At 61.9% G+C, this 15,838-nt stretch overlaps 2 protein-coding genes across 3 annotated transcripts; both read left to right on the top strand.

Moving 5' to 3' along the window:
• Nucleotides 1-1,320: 1,320 nt before the first annotated feature.
• PDGFA (platelet derived growth factor subunit A) lies at nucleotides 1,321-15,481 on the top strand. The gene is made up of 6 exons (XM_019637414.1): nucleotides 1,321-1,398; nucleotides 2,884-3,160; nucleotides 5,286-5,473; nucleotides 11,640-11,766; nucleotides 12,338-12,405; nucleotides 14,402-15,481. Exons 1-5 carry the CDS (start codon nucleotides 1,321-1,323, stop codon nucleotides 12,391-12,393), a joined length of 726 nt encoding a protein of 241 aa, XP_019492959.1. The 3' UTR covers nucleotides 12,394-12,405; nucleotides 14,402-15,481.
• LOC109380124 (uncharacterized) lies at nucleotides 5,486-11,615 on the top strand. Of its 2 annotated transcripts, none has more exons than XM_019637393.1 (2): nucleotides 5,486-7,085; nucleotides 8,009-11,615. In XM_019637393.1, the coding sequence occupies exon 2, from the start codon at nucleotides 10,471-10,473 to the stop codon at nucleotides 11,392-11,394; it is 924 nt and encodes a 307-aa protein (XP_019492938.1). In that variant the 5' UTR covers nucleotides 5,486-7,085; nucleotides 8,009-10,470; the 3' UTR covers nucleotides 11,395-11,615. The 2 variants fall into 2 exon arrangements, with proteins under 2 accessions (XP_019492938.1, XP_019492937.1); XM_019637392.1 differs by having other exon boundaries at nucleotides 5,486-8,457; nucleotides 8,620-11,615.
• Nucleotides 15,482-15,838: the final 357 nt, after the last annotated feature.

Here is a 15,838-nt window from a genome sequence, read left to right as displayed (position 1 = left end):
AAACCGAAAAAGCCAGGATGCACCATCCAGTTCTCAGCTGGTTTCGCATTGCCCCCCTTATAAAACGCCCAAGGACCTCAGTCCTCCTGCCCCAGGGAGTAGGCAGAGTGGCTCACCTGTGTGGACCCCCCACACACACACACACACTCCACCAAGCTGTCAGGCTTTTCGGGTTCTGGTGCCTGGGAAACTTTGGGTGAGAACCAAAGAGGGCCTGAAGGACATTCCTTGCTCACTAGCTTTGCCCCTAGGTGGCCATTTGTGACACAAACGCCAGTGGGTCTCCTTCATCCTGGTCCTGCCCCGGTTCCACAGATGTGGAGCTGAGAATCACAGGAGACCACAGTCTCTGGCCTGAGCACAGAGTTGCACCTATTGCTTCTAGAGTTGTCGGGGGGGATGGGGGGTGAGAGGGTGTCTTCCCCCCAACTCCTGTCCCGCCAGAAGTGAAAAGTTGAAATTGGGCTGCTGGGGCAGGTTGTAAGCAGCCGTGGAGGACTGAACCGCCCCCCCCCCCTCAGGCCTTGGGCTTCACACTAGGTCTCGCAGAGGTATGTCTGGGGACGGGGAGGAGGGGGCTGGGTCCCCAGCTGGAAAATCTCCCTGTATGTCTGGGGACGGGGAGGAGGGGGCTGGGTCCCCAGCTGGAAAATCTCCCTTTGTAACTCGAGGGGTGTCCCTGCCAGGTTGACCTGAGTGTGAAGCTAGTGCCCAAGGGAGCTGAGAAGAGGCGTTTTAAACAGCGACTCCTCCTCGTGTGGGCGGGGCTTTGTGATGTCACTGGGGTCCTGACTCCGCCCCAGGGGCGGCTGCTTTCCCATTTCACAGGTGGGACTCTGCGCGTGGGCTCCAGGTGGGCGTGGCCGGAGGCCACGTGGGCGGGATCCCTGCCCTGGAGGGGCCTGAGCCTGCGGGTCCCAGTCAGGAGCGAAGCCCTGGATGGCTTTCCACCTGCTGCTTTTGGGCGGAGAGGCCAGCGTGTGGTCTTTTAATGACCAGTAGCGTGGAGTTTGGGGCTTGTTTGTCCAGTGCCGACGAGAACAAACCCCTCAGCGGAGTGGCAGCGGGAGCTTTGTTCTCTGAGCTGCCTGGCCGAACGCCCGGGTCATTGAGTAACCGATACATAAATACCCCATCTCGGGCCATTAACGCCCCACCAGGACCCATGGCTGGAGCAGTCCTCCAGCCAAGCTGTCAGGCAGACATCTGCGCATCAAAGACCAGAGGGGAGCCGCCTGATTAACTGTCCTCAGAGCGGTTGGCGCGTGAGTCCCAGGGACCTCCTCGTGGCCGTAGCTGCTGGGCCACTTCTCCGCCAGCATGAACGAGAAGGCGTCCGTCCCCCCGGACCGACCGAGGCTGCGCTTGTCGACCCCCATCGTGTGGGGGCCTCAGAGGGTGGGCTTGTTTGGCGAGCAGCTGTTTCCACTCCATCTCTTGTCTTCAAAACCAGTTGACGAGCTGGGGCGTTCCCTGTGCTGTCTGTCAGGCCTGTCGCGGGAGGGCCCACCTGGCCTGGACGGGGCTCCCGCCGGCCCTTTGTCCCTGCTGTCGGCCCATCTCTTGGGCCTCGGTGTCCTCAGGTGTAGAGTGGTGGCGGTGCGTGGCTGTGTGAGGCGCTGGAGAGCGCCAGCGGTAGTGTTCAATTTTCTTAGAAGCCGGTAGCAAGATGGCCACCACCAGGACATGACTCGTAAATATCACTTTTTTGTGGGGGAAAAAATTGCTTCTTGTAACAGTTGGTTGATGGGAAATTCTTACTGTGTGAGTAGTTCTGTTCTGATCTTATTTTGGGTCTCAGAATAAATAGTGGCCGTGAACATTGAGTCATTTTCAGTGAAAAGTTGGGTTCTGCTCGGGTTCTCGAAGAGTGGTGCGTGGCTGCGTTCCCTCACCTTCCACCAGGGCTGCTGTGGGCCATTGTGGAGACCTCACTGGGCCAGCACCGGGATGGGCTGGTGGCAGGGTCACCACCAGCGTGGGGGGAGCCTACCGATGTGCGATGTGCGACAGTGCGACAGCTTCGCACACAGGCTAGAGCGCCTTTCCCCTGGTCCTCTATTGGGGAGGCAGGGATGGAGGCGAGAAGTGGCGACAGGCCTTCTCAGAGGGACCTGGGGGCAAAGATGGCCGGTGACCCACGCCTTCCAGGTGCAGGCAGTGTCCATGGCTGGGTTTGGTCAAGCGGCAGGGGCAGGACTTTGTCCATCCCACTCCTTCTCCATTACTCCCAGGATCTGGGCCTCCCCTGGGCCGCCCAGGACCTGGGGGACTAGGGTCCAGCCTGCTCTTAGCTCTGGGGCCTGCTGGTCTGTGGCTGAGAGCCCCTCCTGGCAGCTTGTCCCTGCGGTCATGGCCATGGTTCCCAGGTAGTCGGGCAGCTGGCACTGTCCTGTGCAGGCTGCCTGCACTGTTATCCACCGGGACTCTCGTCCAGGCCCTGCAGCCACTTCTGCTTCCGCTCCAGCGTTTCTCGTGGCCTCACCCTCAGAGTGGGCTGACTTTGGGAACAAGTGGGGTTTGGCTGTCAGCCAGCCGGTCCGGCCTTCCTTCCGATCCCTCAAGGGCTAGCTGCACCATTAAGGGTGGGCTTGGGGTGGGGGGAGGCGCACACACACTGGGGAAGTTGCCTCAGCCTCTGTTGGTCCTTCAGGTCAGCTTGCTGTCCGCAGTGCCCAGCTGGGAGCAGTGGGCCTGTCCACTGAGGTCTGGGGGGGTGGGGGGGTGGGCGCTGGCCTTGAGCTTCCTCACCTGGGCTGTCTCAGGGGAGACACATCTAGGGGAGACCACCTGTGGCCCCTCCCCACAGGGCCACTGGCAGTGTGGTGAGGGTGCCACTTTTCGGCGAGGGCTGCCGACACTTTGGAGAGGGTGGTGGGATAGTTTTGGCAGCTGGGAGTCTCCCTCCCCCTGCACACCTGGACACTCCCTGTGTGGGAGTGGAGGGGCTCCCAAAGGACCCCGTCCGTCTTGAGGAGTGAGGGTGGGCTGAGCTGCAGGAAGTGCTGTGGACAGGCCCTGGGGCCCAGCTGGTCACTGTCCCTTCTTTCTGTAGGGGCTGAGGATGCTCTGGAAAGCAGCCTGAGAGCCCACAGCGGCCGTGCCACCAAGCGCACGCCTCAGAAGCCACCTCTGCCCATTCGGAGGAAGAGAAGCATCGGTGAGTCTCAGGGCCATTGGGGGCCTGGGGGTGCTGAGGGGAGCCCTGCCTCCCTCCTGTAAAGCAGAGGCCCAGCCTGCTGGGGCCCCTCCTTCCTGCAGGGGGTCTCCCCCTGCTGCCGCCTGGCCCGGCTGACAGCCCCTGGAGAGGAGGCCGTCCTAAATTCCTTAAGTGCCGGTCGTGTTGGGGCCTGCTCCCCAGAAGGCCTTGTTTCATTTGCGGTCCCGCCATGTGGAATGCTGGGTGCTCCTGGCTGCGAGCTGCATACTGGGGTGCAGCCATGAGCCTGGCGGGCTGCTCACAGATACCCCCTTCCCTTGCCCCACCCCACTCGCGCTTGGCTCCTAGGGCCCCACCTGGGCACCGGTATGGGGGAGGCTTGGTTCTTGTCCCCTCTTACAAAGCACCCCCATGTCTGCTAGCGGGTGGGGTTCTGAGGGGAAGTCGTAGCTGCTGCTCTTTCTTGCCCTGGGGACGCAGTTGGGTGTGTGGCCCATTCAACCCCATGCCATCTGGGGGTCCCACCTGCTTATTGAGGCTGCTACATGTGAACCCCGATTGTTGCCCACTCACTGTGTGACCTTGGGCGGGTGACTCCCATCCAAACTTCAGTTTCCTCCAAGAAGATGGGTTTATAGTTTCTACCTCTGAGTGCGATGGTGGGTGAAGCGTTCCCAGTTACGGCAGGCGGGCCCTCCCCAGATGACATTTACTGTTCTGACAGGAGCTCACCTGGCCAGGTTCCCCAGGCCCCTCCCACCTGGAGGGCTCCAGGCTGTATGCTGTGAGGCAGCCCCCTCCCCACTGGGCTGCCCAGACCACTGGCACCCAGACTTCCTTGTCTGGTGGCTTGTTCTTGGGGCCCAGGGAGGAGGGGACAGTGAGAGCTGACACCCCTCCTGGACACTTAGTTTTCCAACTACATTTTGGGCGGTTCTCCTGTCCGCAGGAGGCACGGCCCGGCTCCAAGCTGGCCACTGCGCTCGTGGGAGCCTCGGTGTGTGAGCTGCTGGCTGTTGGGCCCTCCAGCTCCAGCTCTAGGGTTCGGGGGCCCCCACAGAGTTGCTGGGGGCAGTGGCTTCGGTGGGTGGTCCCAGAGCCTTTCTTGGCCCCTCAGCCAGCTGGCTGGGCTCCCTGGATAGGTGTCTGGGCAGCGGAGACCCCTGTTGGCCAGTCCCCATGTCTGGATGTCGCCAGGCGGCCATCGCACAATGCCCAGCTGGGCCTCGTGGCCGAGGAGGCAGCACGTTGTGCATGCACCCAGGTCCTGGGGGCGTTTCTCATCTGTCAGTCACAGCCTGGTGTCTGTAAGGAGTTCAGGGCCCCGGGCTGGGCTGGTCAACCTGTGCTGAGGATCACAGGGCAGAAGAGAGCCAGTTCCCTCTCGGAGGGGCCCTCGTGGCTGGTGGATGGCCTCGGGGTGACCCTCCTTGAGCAGGTCCCTGGCCGGGGGCTGCGGAGCCCGGGCATGTAGTGTTCCGTGTCCCGCGTCCGCTACCTGCTGCCCCCCAGACCTCCTGTGGCTGCTTCATCTCAGCAGCAGCCACAGCAAAGCTGCCCTCAAGACTGACGGGATGGCCCCTGGGGCAGTGACTAGCTCTTGTGTGGGTTTTGTTCCTGCCTGGAGCAGGGCCTGGCCCTGGGGACGCAGCAGCAGCACGTCAGGCTGTGTCTGGTCTCTGCGCCCAGCGCTCGGGGCTCCCTGGCCCTCCCCGTCTCCTCAGCCTCAGCAGCTGCCTGAGTGTTGGTGGTGGGGACACTGGGCTCCAGCAGTCCCATCGCCTGTCAGCCCCTGTTTCCATCCTGTCCCCAGCCACACGTTCCTCACTCCCCGTGGGCACATCGGGCCTCCCTGCTGTCTTGGCCCCAGTGTCACTCAGTCCCCTTTGCCAGCTGTGTCCTTCCCCTGGGGTCGCCCCACCAGGCCTTGTGCTCCTGCCCAGCTCAGCTGCACCCTGTGGGGGAGTGGGGGCCCTGGGGCTGTGTGACACATGTCATATTGGAGGTGGCAGCAGCTGGGTGGCCCCTCAGCTGCTGCAGCCCTGGGAGGGTACAGAGGAGGTGGGGGGCACAGTACCCACGGGGACACGTGGCCTCTGAACTCACTGCGGCTCTTCCTCTGCAGAGGAAGCTGTCCCTGCCGTCTGCAAGACCAGGACGGTCATTTATGAGATACCTCGGAGCCAGGTGGACCCCACGTCTGCCAACTTTCTGATCTGGCCTCCCTGTGTGGAGGTCAAGCGCTGCACGGGCTGCTGTAACACCAGCAGCGTCAAGTGCCAGCCCTCCCGCGTGCATCACCGGAGTGTCAAGGTGAGCGCCGCCCCCGAGGGACCGAGCGGCCCGTGTGAGGGCCGGTAGCCCCAGGCCTGGCAGCCCGAGGCCCGGGGAGCAGGGACGAGCACTGTGGGCCGGCGCAGGGCGAGCTGGGGTGCCGTCTGGTGTCCCTGTCCCCCACCCACACACACACAACCTCCCAGGAAATAACCATTTGGAAGGGGCTATGAAGAAACAGACCTAGGACATGGTGGTCTGGAGCTGCCTTTTCTTGCTCAAGGGTCCCACAGTTGTGGCCACGTCGCTGGGAGCCCTGCAGAGTTCTCGCAGGCATGTTGGTGGGGGCTGTGGTGCATGCGGGGCCGGGGGTCCCCTCAGAGCCTGCTCTGCCCCCAGGACATGAGAGACAAAGAAGGGGCTGCTGGTGTGGGGCCCTGGTCATGTTGCCTTATCTGTAAACGGGAAGGGCGCTCCCATTGCACTGGGGGTGCTTGCCTGGAAGGGTCCTTCTGGGGCGCTGAGGCCCTGGGGCTACGAGGCCAAGCCTCCTCCCCTTGTTTCAGAAAGGACCTGGTGGCTTGGACTGACCGTCTTCACCACCCACTGTGGTCACTTGGGAGCCTGCACACAGCGGTCGTATGCCACAGCCCTCCCTCAGGCGGGGCTGGCCCCGGTGGCCTCCAAGGACAGCCCTGGGGGACGCTGGAAGGTCACACTCACACTCTGGAGGGGGGTTCCTCATCCTCCTGTCCTGAGTCCTTGGGGGCATTCTGCTTCAGGTCACTCTGGGCGGCCAAATTGGGGTCTGGCTTTAGACTTGCTGGCTGTGCCTGCTGGCCTGGGCTTACCTGCCCCATCGGCGAAACGAGCCTAAGACACGGCCACTGGGTGTCTGGGCTGCGAGTCCCCCGAGAGAGCGGGGCGGGCGGGGGCATCGGTCTCTGTGTGGCCCTTTTCAAAAGAACAGGGTTGGAGAGTGATTCGAGGGTGTCTCCTGGCTTCTCTGACGTCAGGCTGAGGCGGGAGGGGCCACCCCTGGAGACTGGCTCTGGGGGCGGTTAGGACCCTGGAAGTGGACCCTGGGCAGCAGGGCTCCTCCCGGACGGAGTGGACCCGTTTTCCTTGAGTGGGGATGTCGGCTCTGGGGTGCATTAGAACTCATTCTTGCCTAGAAATGATTTCACACCCCTCTGTGCTGCTGCCAGTCCCTGGTCCCCACCGGAGGTGTAGGGGAGAAACTTCTTAGTGACAGACCGCGTAGCAGGCCTGGCCACTTGTCACATGAGAAGGCCCTTTAGACCCATAACTGGGGCTTGACTTGGCCTCGACGTGGTGACTGTAGGTCCTGGGTGCTGAGTGAGCACCCTGCACGGCTCACTGCCCCGTGGTGTGCCGGCTGTCACTCCCCTGGACGCCAGGGTGCTCCCGGGTGGGGCCCTGACTCAGGCCTCCGGACTCCAGCAGCAGGGCCGCCGCCCAGCCTGAGGCCAGCTCTGCACCCCAGGCCCCCCGCTGCCATCTCTGTTAAAGGAGGAAACTGAGGCGCGAGGACAAGCCCTATGCACCCCACACCGGCCCTGCCCACTGGGGCTCCACTCTGTGACTCCGGCCAGCTCTGCCCCTTGGGGTCTCAGTGTCCTCACTTGTGGTATGTCGGGAGGTGTTATGAGCCCCAAGAATCCGGGCACCTGGGGTCTTTTTATTGGGCACAGGCAGGGGGTGCTCGAGATGAGATGGACCCACATGGGCGCCAGGGTTTCTGAGACGGGGGCTTGGAGGTACAGGGGTGCTGCAGTGAAGGGCTCTCTGCCCCGTGGGCTCTGGCCTCCAGGGAGCCTCGCTGTTGTTCCCTGTGGTGTAAGGACCAGGGAGTGTCTGCCTCTGTCCGCTGGCCCACCTGCGTGGGTGGGTGGGGCCCAGAGGCTCCACCAGGGGTCCTAGCAGCACGGTGGTGTCTGAGGCTGGCCTCTCCGGGAGGGGTGCATCTCCGCCTGGACCAGGGCCTCCCCTGGCCCCCATCTGCCCAGATGGGGTGGCGGTCAGCCCGAAGGGAGGGTTCAGTCATGCTTGTGGAGCCTCGGCGGCCTGGTTCCTGGCCCGCGCCCCACCCTGCCCAGACCCTGGCCCCTTCCTCCTCCTCCCTGCCCACCCGTCAGAGGGTTGGCAGGAAAACATCCGGCCCCAGACAGCGGGGGTTCTGGCAGAGAGGACAAAAGGTCAGTGGGAACAGGAGGCCCATTGTGGAGGCCGCTCCCGCTCCATTTGGGGTGGAGGCAGCACGGCCCCCAGAGCCCCGGAGCGGGCCTGTGGCACCTCCCAGGCTTTCCGGGGTTTATGGCCTTTTGATTCACAGTCCAAGGCCTCTTATACGAGGAGATAGCGGTCAGGCCGGGCATGGTCATCCTGAGGCCCCAGCGGGTGACTGTCCAGTTGTGCTGGCTGAAGGCTGCTCAGTGGGCCGCAGAGGGGTCAGGGTGTACGAGCCGCTCCGAGCAGCCGTCTCCCCTGTTGCAGGTGGGCTCCCGTTTTGTTTCAGGGTAGCCTGTGTCCTTCAGTAAATTACCTGATCAGTCCCCAGGTCTCCAGAAGCCAGGACCCAGCTCTGCAGCGATGGACGTGGCCCTGTTGGCCAAACTTCTGGAAGGCAGGCTGTGCGTGTCCACCTGAGTGCCCGGGACTGGCTCTGCTCCCTGGGAATTGAGCTGGGAGGGGCATGTCGGGGCAGGGTCCAGCTGCTGCTGTGTGGGGTCCAATTTATGGGCCTGGGGGAGAACGTGGTGGCCTGGGGGCTTATGCCTTGGGTAGGGCCTCTGAGCCCCTGGCCTGCTGTGCAGGGCTTCCTGGGGAGAGCCTAGCAGTGAGGGAGCCCAACACCTGGGCCTTGGGGAGCTGGACACGGCCCCAGGGGCACTGCCCGTCTGCCTTCAGGCCCTGGAGCCTGAGCTCCTCGATCTCCGGGCTGCATTGGCCTCTGGCGAGGTTGGAGGAGAAGGGCTCCCCCACTCCGTCCGTTAAAACAGGTGAGGTCTGTCCGAATGGCTCTGGGGGTCAGTTTCAGTTCCGGGTGGATGTGGGGCCGGGGAGGGACACGGGAATGCTGTCCCTGGAGTGCCAGCAGGCTTGAGCCCTCACGCACGACGAGACAGTTCCTCGGACGAGCTCAGGGCTTCTGCTGTTCCCAGGTCCAGGCCTCCAGCGAAAGGAGGCTTGTCTGCTGCTGCCTCAGTTTCCTCACCTGTAAAGCCGACGTAACTGTGCCCTCGCAGGGCAGCTGTGAGCATCACAGCGACTGGCACAGGGGCTGTCAGTGCTGCTGTGTTTATCTTGGTGGTGATCCTCTGCCTGACCCTGGACCGGCAGGCCAGCACCTGGGGCGTCCCCAGCAGGGTGTGGCTGTCCCCAGCCCTCCTGCTTTGTGGTTCTGGCAGCCCAGCCTGGGATGCTGGTGAGCGGCAGGAAGTCGCCTGGGTGCTTGGCGTCCCTGACCTGGGGGGTTGTGGATGGCCTGGCCTGCGGTGCACAGGTGGGGCTAAGGCAGGCACCCTCTCTGCCGAGGAGCTGGATCTGGTTTGTAAGGTGCAGCCCAGACACCAAGGTGCAAACAGGGCCGGAAGGGAGGCACATGTGGACCCCGCTTAGCTCCAGTGTGGGAATGGGGGTCCCGGGGACGTCATCGTGTCATGCTGTGGACCTGGCTGGTGTGGAGGACGCTTCTGAGAATTTAATGTTCACAGCATGTTCATGGGGGGAAATGCAGCCGCTTCCTGGCCAGACAAGTGGCGGGGCGTCCGCGTCCTCGCATGCCCGGGAGCAGGTGCCGTCGTAAAACGTGTTTGTTTTTCTTAGATGAAAACAGCCCGTCTGAGGAGAAAGTGGGTTCCTAAACCGAGGCAGCCAGCACTGCGCGCCTCGCCAAGGGCACCGGATGGGCGGCGTGTCTCGAGTGTCCACCTTCCCCATGGTGGCCGGGCTGTCCTGGGTGAACAGCCTGCGCCCCTTTGCCCGGGAGTCTGGGGGTCTTGGCCCGCAGAGGAACCTGGGAGAGATGCTTGCTGACAAGCAGGGCTGGGCCGAGAGCCCCGGGCCTCCCTTGTGTCCTGCAGAGGCCGGGTGGTAGGAAGGTGGCTGTGGACAGTGCACGGCACTCAGACCCGTCCCACCTGCACGGGACCCTGGCTGCCGCCCAGGCCGACCTGGAGCTTCTAATCGAGGAGTGTGGCAGGGCTGCAGGTGGGGCCTCTGCCCTCGGAAGGTCTGCTGAGGCCCAGCCCACCCAGTACCCTCATGGGGTTCACTTGACCCCGCCCCACCCTGGGACCAGCAGGCCTCTCCAGACTCGGGGGCCTGGGGACTGATTTGGGGGAGCTGGGGCCCTGTGTGAAAGTGCCAACACCAGGGGTCACTCACTCCGGAAGTGGCCCAGGCCACTTCCCAGGTGCTTCTGTACGCACGACCTTGTTTCTTATCATGACCCTGTGACCTATGGTCCCATTTTGCAGATGGGAAGACAGAGGCTCTGCCCCACGGTCCATGGACTCCTCTCTGGCTCCAGGCCCCTGGGGAAGGGGCAGGTGGAGGGGCGGCAGCATCCCAGGCCTTTGGGGAGTGGGCCGTCCTGTGGCTGCTCGTGCTAGAGGCTTCCTTTTCTCCGACCTTGACTTAGGAAACCTCCCTGGCCTGGCCTCCAACCGGCCTGGTTCCTGGCCACCCCCTTCCAGGCCCCCACACCTGGACCTGGCTGCTGGCGTTCACACCTGAGGCCATGCACTGCCTAGCACTTCACACGCCTCTCTGTGGGTCACTCATGCCGGTCGGGACAAGCCTTGGCCAGGTTACCTGTGGGGCGGGTGCCCCATTGCCAGGTTGCAGGGCTGACCCCACTGCCTGGGTCCTCTGGCTTGTGGACTGCAGGCCTCTGCAGAGGAGCCTGGAGAAGGGTCCCCGCCCTGCCCCTCCCTATCCAGACTCCCGGGCTGGGACTTCTGCTCTGAGCCTGGGTCCCCTTCGTCCACCCCCACCCCTGCCAGCTCTGGATGGGCCCACGGGTTCCACGCTCAGGGTGCAACCTGTGGGCTGTGTTCCCTTCCCGCCTGTGTCCCAGGCGGACCGTGAAGGGTGGGCTGGCTATGCCTGAAGAGGGCTGGGCTCCGGCCCCAATGTCAGCACAGATGCAGTGCCTGCCAGGCTGTGTGGGGGGCTGGGGACCAGAGCACCGGCTGTGGGCCTGTGGGAATGGGGACCCCACTGGGGCTACAGGGAGGCAGGGAGGATCGCCTCCCTGGAGTTTTCCTCCTCCGCTAACTGGGAGCGACGGCGGGGGCATGGCTGCCTCGGCAGCGCTCGCTCTGCCTGTATTAAGTGTCTGGAGCCAGGTGTGTGCGTGTGTGTGTTTGAGGTCCCATGACGGGCATGTGTGTGCCTGTGTGTGCGCCTGTGCGGGGGGTGGGGCTGCGTTTCCAGCACAGACAGCCAGTTCCCTGGGGCCCCTGGGGATTAGACTTCTCGCCCCCTCCCCCCACCTGTGCCTGGGGCCTTTCCGGCTGAGGGGGGCCCCAGCTCCGTCTGGGACGCCCCAGCCCCCTCCTGGGAAGGCCCCGGGGCCTCTGCCGACGTTTCTGAGAAGGCCAGCTTTCTCCAAGTTTCCACAGAGACCCGTGGCCTGGGGCCGTGAGAAGGCCTCATGCCTTCCTGGGACAGGCTGTTGGCTGTTGGGTGCCGCGGGCCTGGGGGAGGGGAGGGTCCTTGTGGGACCGGAGGGGTGGAGACCCGGATCTGGTTCCCATAGGGTTCTGGTCTGGAGCCTGTCCCATCTGGGCCCGGACAGTCTGCTTGTGGGCCCTGGGGCCGTGCTGGCTCCTCTTTGGGCCTCAGGCAGGAGGCAGGGTGACACCTGGCCACCAGCCACAGGCAGCAGGGCCCTGTGCCTCAGCCACTGCTTTTTTCCCTTTAATAACTGAACGCCATGTGAAAACTTCCTGTTGCCCCAGAAGTCCCTAAAACGGGAGCACATGCCTCCCCTCCCCGAGGGCCCCCAGCTCCAGGTGCATCCTGCAGACTCCCCCACCCCAGCACGCACGTCGCATTTACTTTAAGTTAAAATGAGCCCAAACCACCAATGCTGTGCTGCACCCTGTCTCACCGGGCGCGCGCGCCCGCCTGCCCGCCCTCTGGGCGCTCACAGCTGGGCCTGTTGTCTCGGCAGGTGGCCAAGGTAGAGTACGTCAGGAAGAAGCCAAAGTTAAAAGAAGTGCAGGTGAGGCTGGAGGAGCACCTGGAGTGCACGTGCACGACCGCCAGCCTGAATCCTGACTACCGGGAGGAGGAGACGGGTGAGTGGCGCTCCCGGCAGCGCCGTCTGCAGCTACCATCAGCCCAGCTCCCGTGGGCTGCTGCCGGGAGGTGGGGTTCGCGGGCGGTGGGTTCCGGGGCTGCAGGGAGGCCAGTCGGCTGCCTGCTGCCCTGGCCAGCGTGCCCTGGGTAACCGCTGGGGGCCGATTCTGCTGCCCGGGCACCAGTAGGGAGGTGGGACAAGCTGTGCAGCTCTGGCAGGACAGGTTCAAGCCGGACTGGGGTGGGTGTGCGTGTGTCTCCCACCCTGGTCGGTGGCTCTTTGCGATAATGAGGACAGACGTGTTTGAGGAGGGTCCCCACCCCGGTGGGAAGGCAGGTGCTGGACCCCAGCCACCACGTTGCTGGTGAGGGTCCCAGCCTTCCCCCACCAGCAGACTTTGTCCAGAAACAGCCTGGGTCAGGCCTGGCTCGAGGGACCAGGAAGTGTGTTGTGCCAGTGCTAATGGAGTTTTTTTTCAGAAAGTCAAACACCTCAGGTGTTTATTGTTTCAGTTTCGACCTGACAGCCCTCCTTAGGCCTGCTCACCGGCCCTGCCCTTCTGTTAACAGGGAGGCGTAGGGAGTCAGGTAAAAAGCGGAAAAGAAAAAGGTTAAAACCCACCTAACGAGCCAACCAGGTAGGAGCTGTCATGTCAGCTGGCTGTGCCATGCCCTGCGGGTGGGAGGCGACTGCTGATCAGGACAAATCACCCCGAGGATGCCCCCTGATTGGCCTGATTGCAGCTTCTGGGGTCTGGCGGGGCTGTGGGCCTCCTGCTCCCGTCCTCGACCCCCACCCCCCGCCCTCCTCATGGGAAGCCCTGAGCCCTGCTCTGGCTTTGGTCTTCGTTGACTGGGGGGCAGAGGTGTCACGTGAGTGGAGGGGTTGCGGTTTCCTGAGCAGCAGTGGGGCAGCTCTGATGTTTACTAGCTAGGGTCAGCTCGGGCAGGTTACCCACCCCACTTGACAGACGGAAAAACAGGCTTACAGAGACTGCAGGTAAGGGTTGTTGGAGGCGAGCGGGTCCTGTCTGGAAATGCTTTATAAACGCATAGGGCGGTTGGCCGCTGCGCTGGAAACTGTTTGGCTGCTGGTGATACCAGAAACAAGGGCTGAGATAAGGTAGACATTTGCGACTCACGTAAAGACAGAGAGTCCAGAGCAGATATGGCAGCCTCGAGGTATCACCGGGCACCCTCTTCCACCCAGGACTGGTGCCACCCATCCTCAGAGGTGCCTCATGGCCCATAATGGCTGCTAAGTCTCCAGAAATCACATCCACGCTCCGGGCTTACAGAGAGTAAGGTGGGGAGAAGGGTAGAACCACTTAGAGAAGTCCCACCCGGTGACTTTTGCCCTTGATCTCATTGGCTATCCCTCAGCTGCAAGGGATCCTGGGGAGTAGAGCCTTTCAGTGAGGCACGCTGCTCCCCAGTACGTGGGATTTGGGCAGGCACAGTCGGCATGGAGGAGGCAGTTCCAAGCCTTCCTGATCATTGGTGTTTGCCTGTCTGGCTCTGGGCACGTGGGAGCCCATGGCATCCAAAACGAAGTACTGAGAGGAATTCTCAGACATAGGTGTCTGAGAGCCTGGGCTGCGGCTGCTGGTGTGACAGCAGGAAGCTGCCAGGTTAGCGCTCTGGGGGCCCGTGGGTCAGGTGCATTTGCGAGAGTCCTCTGGGGAGGAAAGGCCCACGTGGCCTGGTCCCTGCAGCAGCCCTTGTTCTCTGCTAGTCCAAGGGTACAGCCCGGGGTGTCTGTGTGCGGCCTGTGCGTCCAGCCTGCAGACCGCTAGGCTCTGGCCTCCATGGACCAGCTGACGACAGACCCCAAAGTGAGAGGCGGGCAACCCTGCTCCCCCAGGCCCTGCTGGCATTCAGGCTCTGGGCATGTGGGTGGTACAAGCGTTAGGATGAGCAGTGGACAGGTGACATGTAGGATGGGACGAGCTGCTCTTGGCTCAGAGCTCAGTGTGGACCTGCCTGGTCAGAGACCCCTTCTGGCTGGCTGGCGGTGGCCACCGTTGCCTCATGCTCCAAGGTGGCTGCCAGAGCTCCAGAAATCACATCAAACCGTAGGCTGGAAGAAAGAGGAAGGCAAGGAGAAAGACAAGTCCTTTCTGGGTCTCAGTGTCCCCAATCTGTACAATGGGACCTGCTCTCAAGCTGTGTTCTTCTGTGAGGTCCTGAGAGCCTCGTCCCCGTTCCTGTCAGGGTGTTCCAGAAAGGGTTACGAGCCATATTTGGTTTGAAAAATTTCATGAAAATGGCAAATCCTAAGACTTGCTGTGGTCCGTGCGTGAGTGTGTGTGCATGCACGTGTGCGCGCGCATGTGTGTGCGCATATACAAGTGTGTGCACGCACATGTGTGTGTGCACGCGTGTGAATGTGTGTGCGTGTGTCCATGTGTGTGTGTGTGTACGTGTGAGTGTGCGTGTGCCTGTGTGTGTGCGCGAGTGCGCGTGCGTGCATGTGTGTGCGCGTGCACGTGCATATGTGTACATGTGAGTGTGTGTGCGCGTGAGTGTGTGTGCACGTGTGTGCCCGTGGTTGCAGTGAAGGCCCGCTCTGGCTGCCGTCCACACACATGTACCCACGGCCCGGCCTCAGCGCCTCTCTCCCTCTCCCCGCAGATGTGAGGTGAGGCTAAGCTAGCGGCCCTTTCCCGGGACTCGGATGTACATGGCGTGTGACATTCCTGAACCTACTTGTACGGTGCTTACCACCCGCGTACGGTCTTTGTTCTCCTCCGTGAAAAACTGTCTCCCCGTGCACCCTGGAGAACAAAGAGACAGTGTACGTTTGTTTAATGTGACATCAAAGCAAGTATTGTAGCACTCGGTGAAACAAAACGGAGCTTCCTTGTCAAAAAGAGAGCAAGCAAACGGCCACGCACCACGGCGACAGCGCTGACTCACGACGTACCTTCGGAGGGGCACCCACGGGGCAGTGACCCACGCGCCAGCGCACGGGACCTCTGTCCAGGCGGTCACAGGTGCTTTTGCCGAGGACACGGAGCCTGCTTTTCCTGGAAGCCTGAGCAATGTGGGCGGGCTCTGCGGGGCGCAGGGCCCCAGCACCGCGGACGCCACCACGGGACTTAGAAAGCACGTCTCCTTGCTGTAGTGTTTAAGTCTATACAGAAACCTTCTGAGAGCCTTAAGTGGGTTTTTTTTTTACACCATAAAGTGATTATTAAGCTTTCCTTTTTACTCTATGCCTAGCTTTTTTTTTTTTTTTTTTTTAATTATCTCTTGGATGACATTTACACCGATAACACCAGGCTGCTGTAACAGGACAGTGGGACGGTATTTCTCCTAGCAGGATGCGAACAAATGAGATGTATTAAAATAAACATGGTATACCTACCTATGCATCATTTCCTAAATGTTTCTGGCTTTACATGTTTCTCCTTGCCCCGTTTCATTTTACTTTTTAGCTTAAGCCATTTCGAGAGAACTGTGCGTGAACCAATCAATCGGATGCCATCCCCAACCCCGGACCCCTGTCCCCGGCCCCCAGAGCTCCCTCTGGCTGCCGTCCCACGAGGCCCGTGAGGCTGTTCCTGCCACAGGGTTTGGACGGAACCTAAGTTCTTTATTTTTGGTAAGGTGTTATGCTTCACGTGTACTCAACAGAAATGTGTGTGTGTTTTGTTTTTGTTTTGTAAAGGTGAAGTTTGTATTTTTATCTAATATTACCAGTTTTATATACCTGAGAGCCTGCTATGTTTTTTTTTTAACCAAAAGGAAAAGAACCCAGCAACAAAACCCATACACACGAAACTCATTTGATGGTCACATTTTTCTAGTTGTCTCACCGAGTGTTGGTCCCATCGCTGGTCACCGCCCACAGCTGGGGTCCCCTGGTGACAGCTGGGGGATGACTGGTCTCTGGGGCAGTGGGGTCCCCAGGCCTCCCACGACGACCAGGACTTGCAGACACGGCCTCCCCTCGGGACTCAGACCCGCAGGGGCCAGACCTCGCCGCTGCATGTGGCCTCGTGGAGGTGCAGGCCGACCACCTGTCTGAGCAGCCAAGTGGACGAACGATTTCAGTCCAGAGTGGGC

This window comes from Hipposideros armiger, unplaced genomic scaffold (assembly GCF_001890085.2).
Source record: "Hipposideros armiger isolate ML-2016 unplaced genomic scaffold, ASM189008v1 scaffold_33, whole genome shotgun sequence".
Taxonomy (NCBI): domain Eukaryota; kingdom Metazoa; phylum Chordata; class Mammalia; order Chiroptera; family Hipposideridae; genus Hipposideros; species Hipposideros armiger.
The sequence above is the reverse complement of the archived record's forward strand: the minus strand, read 5'-3'. Positions and strand labels throughout refer to the sequence as shown.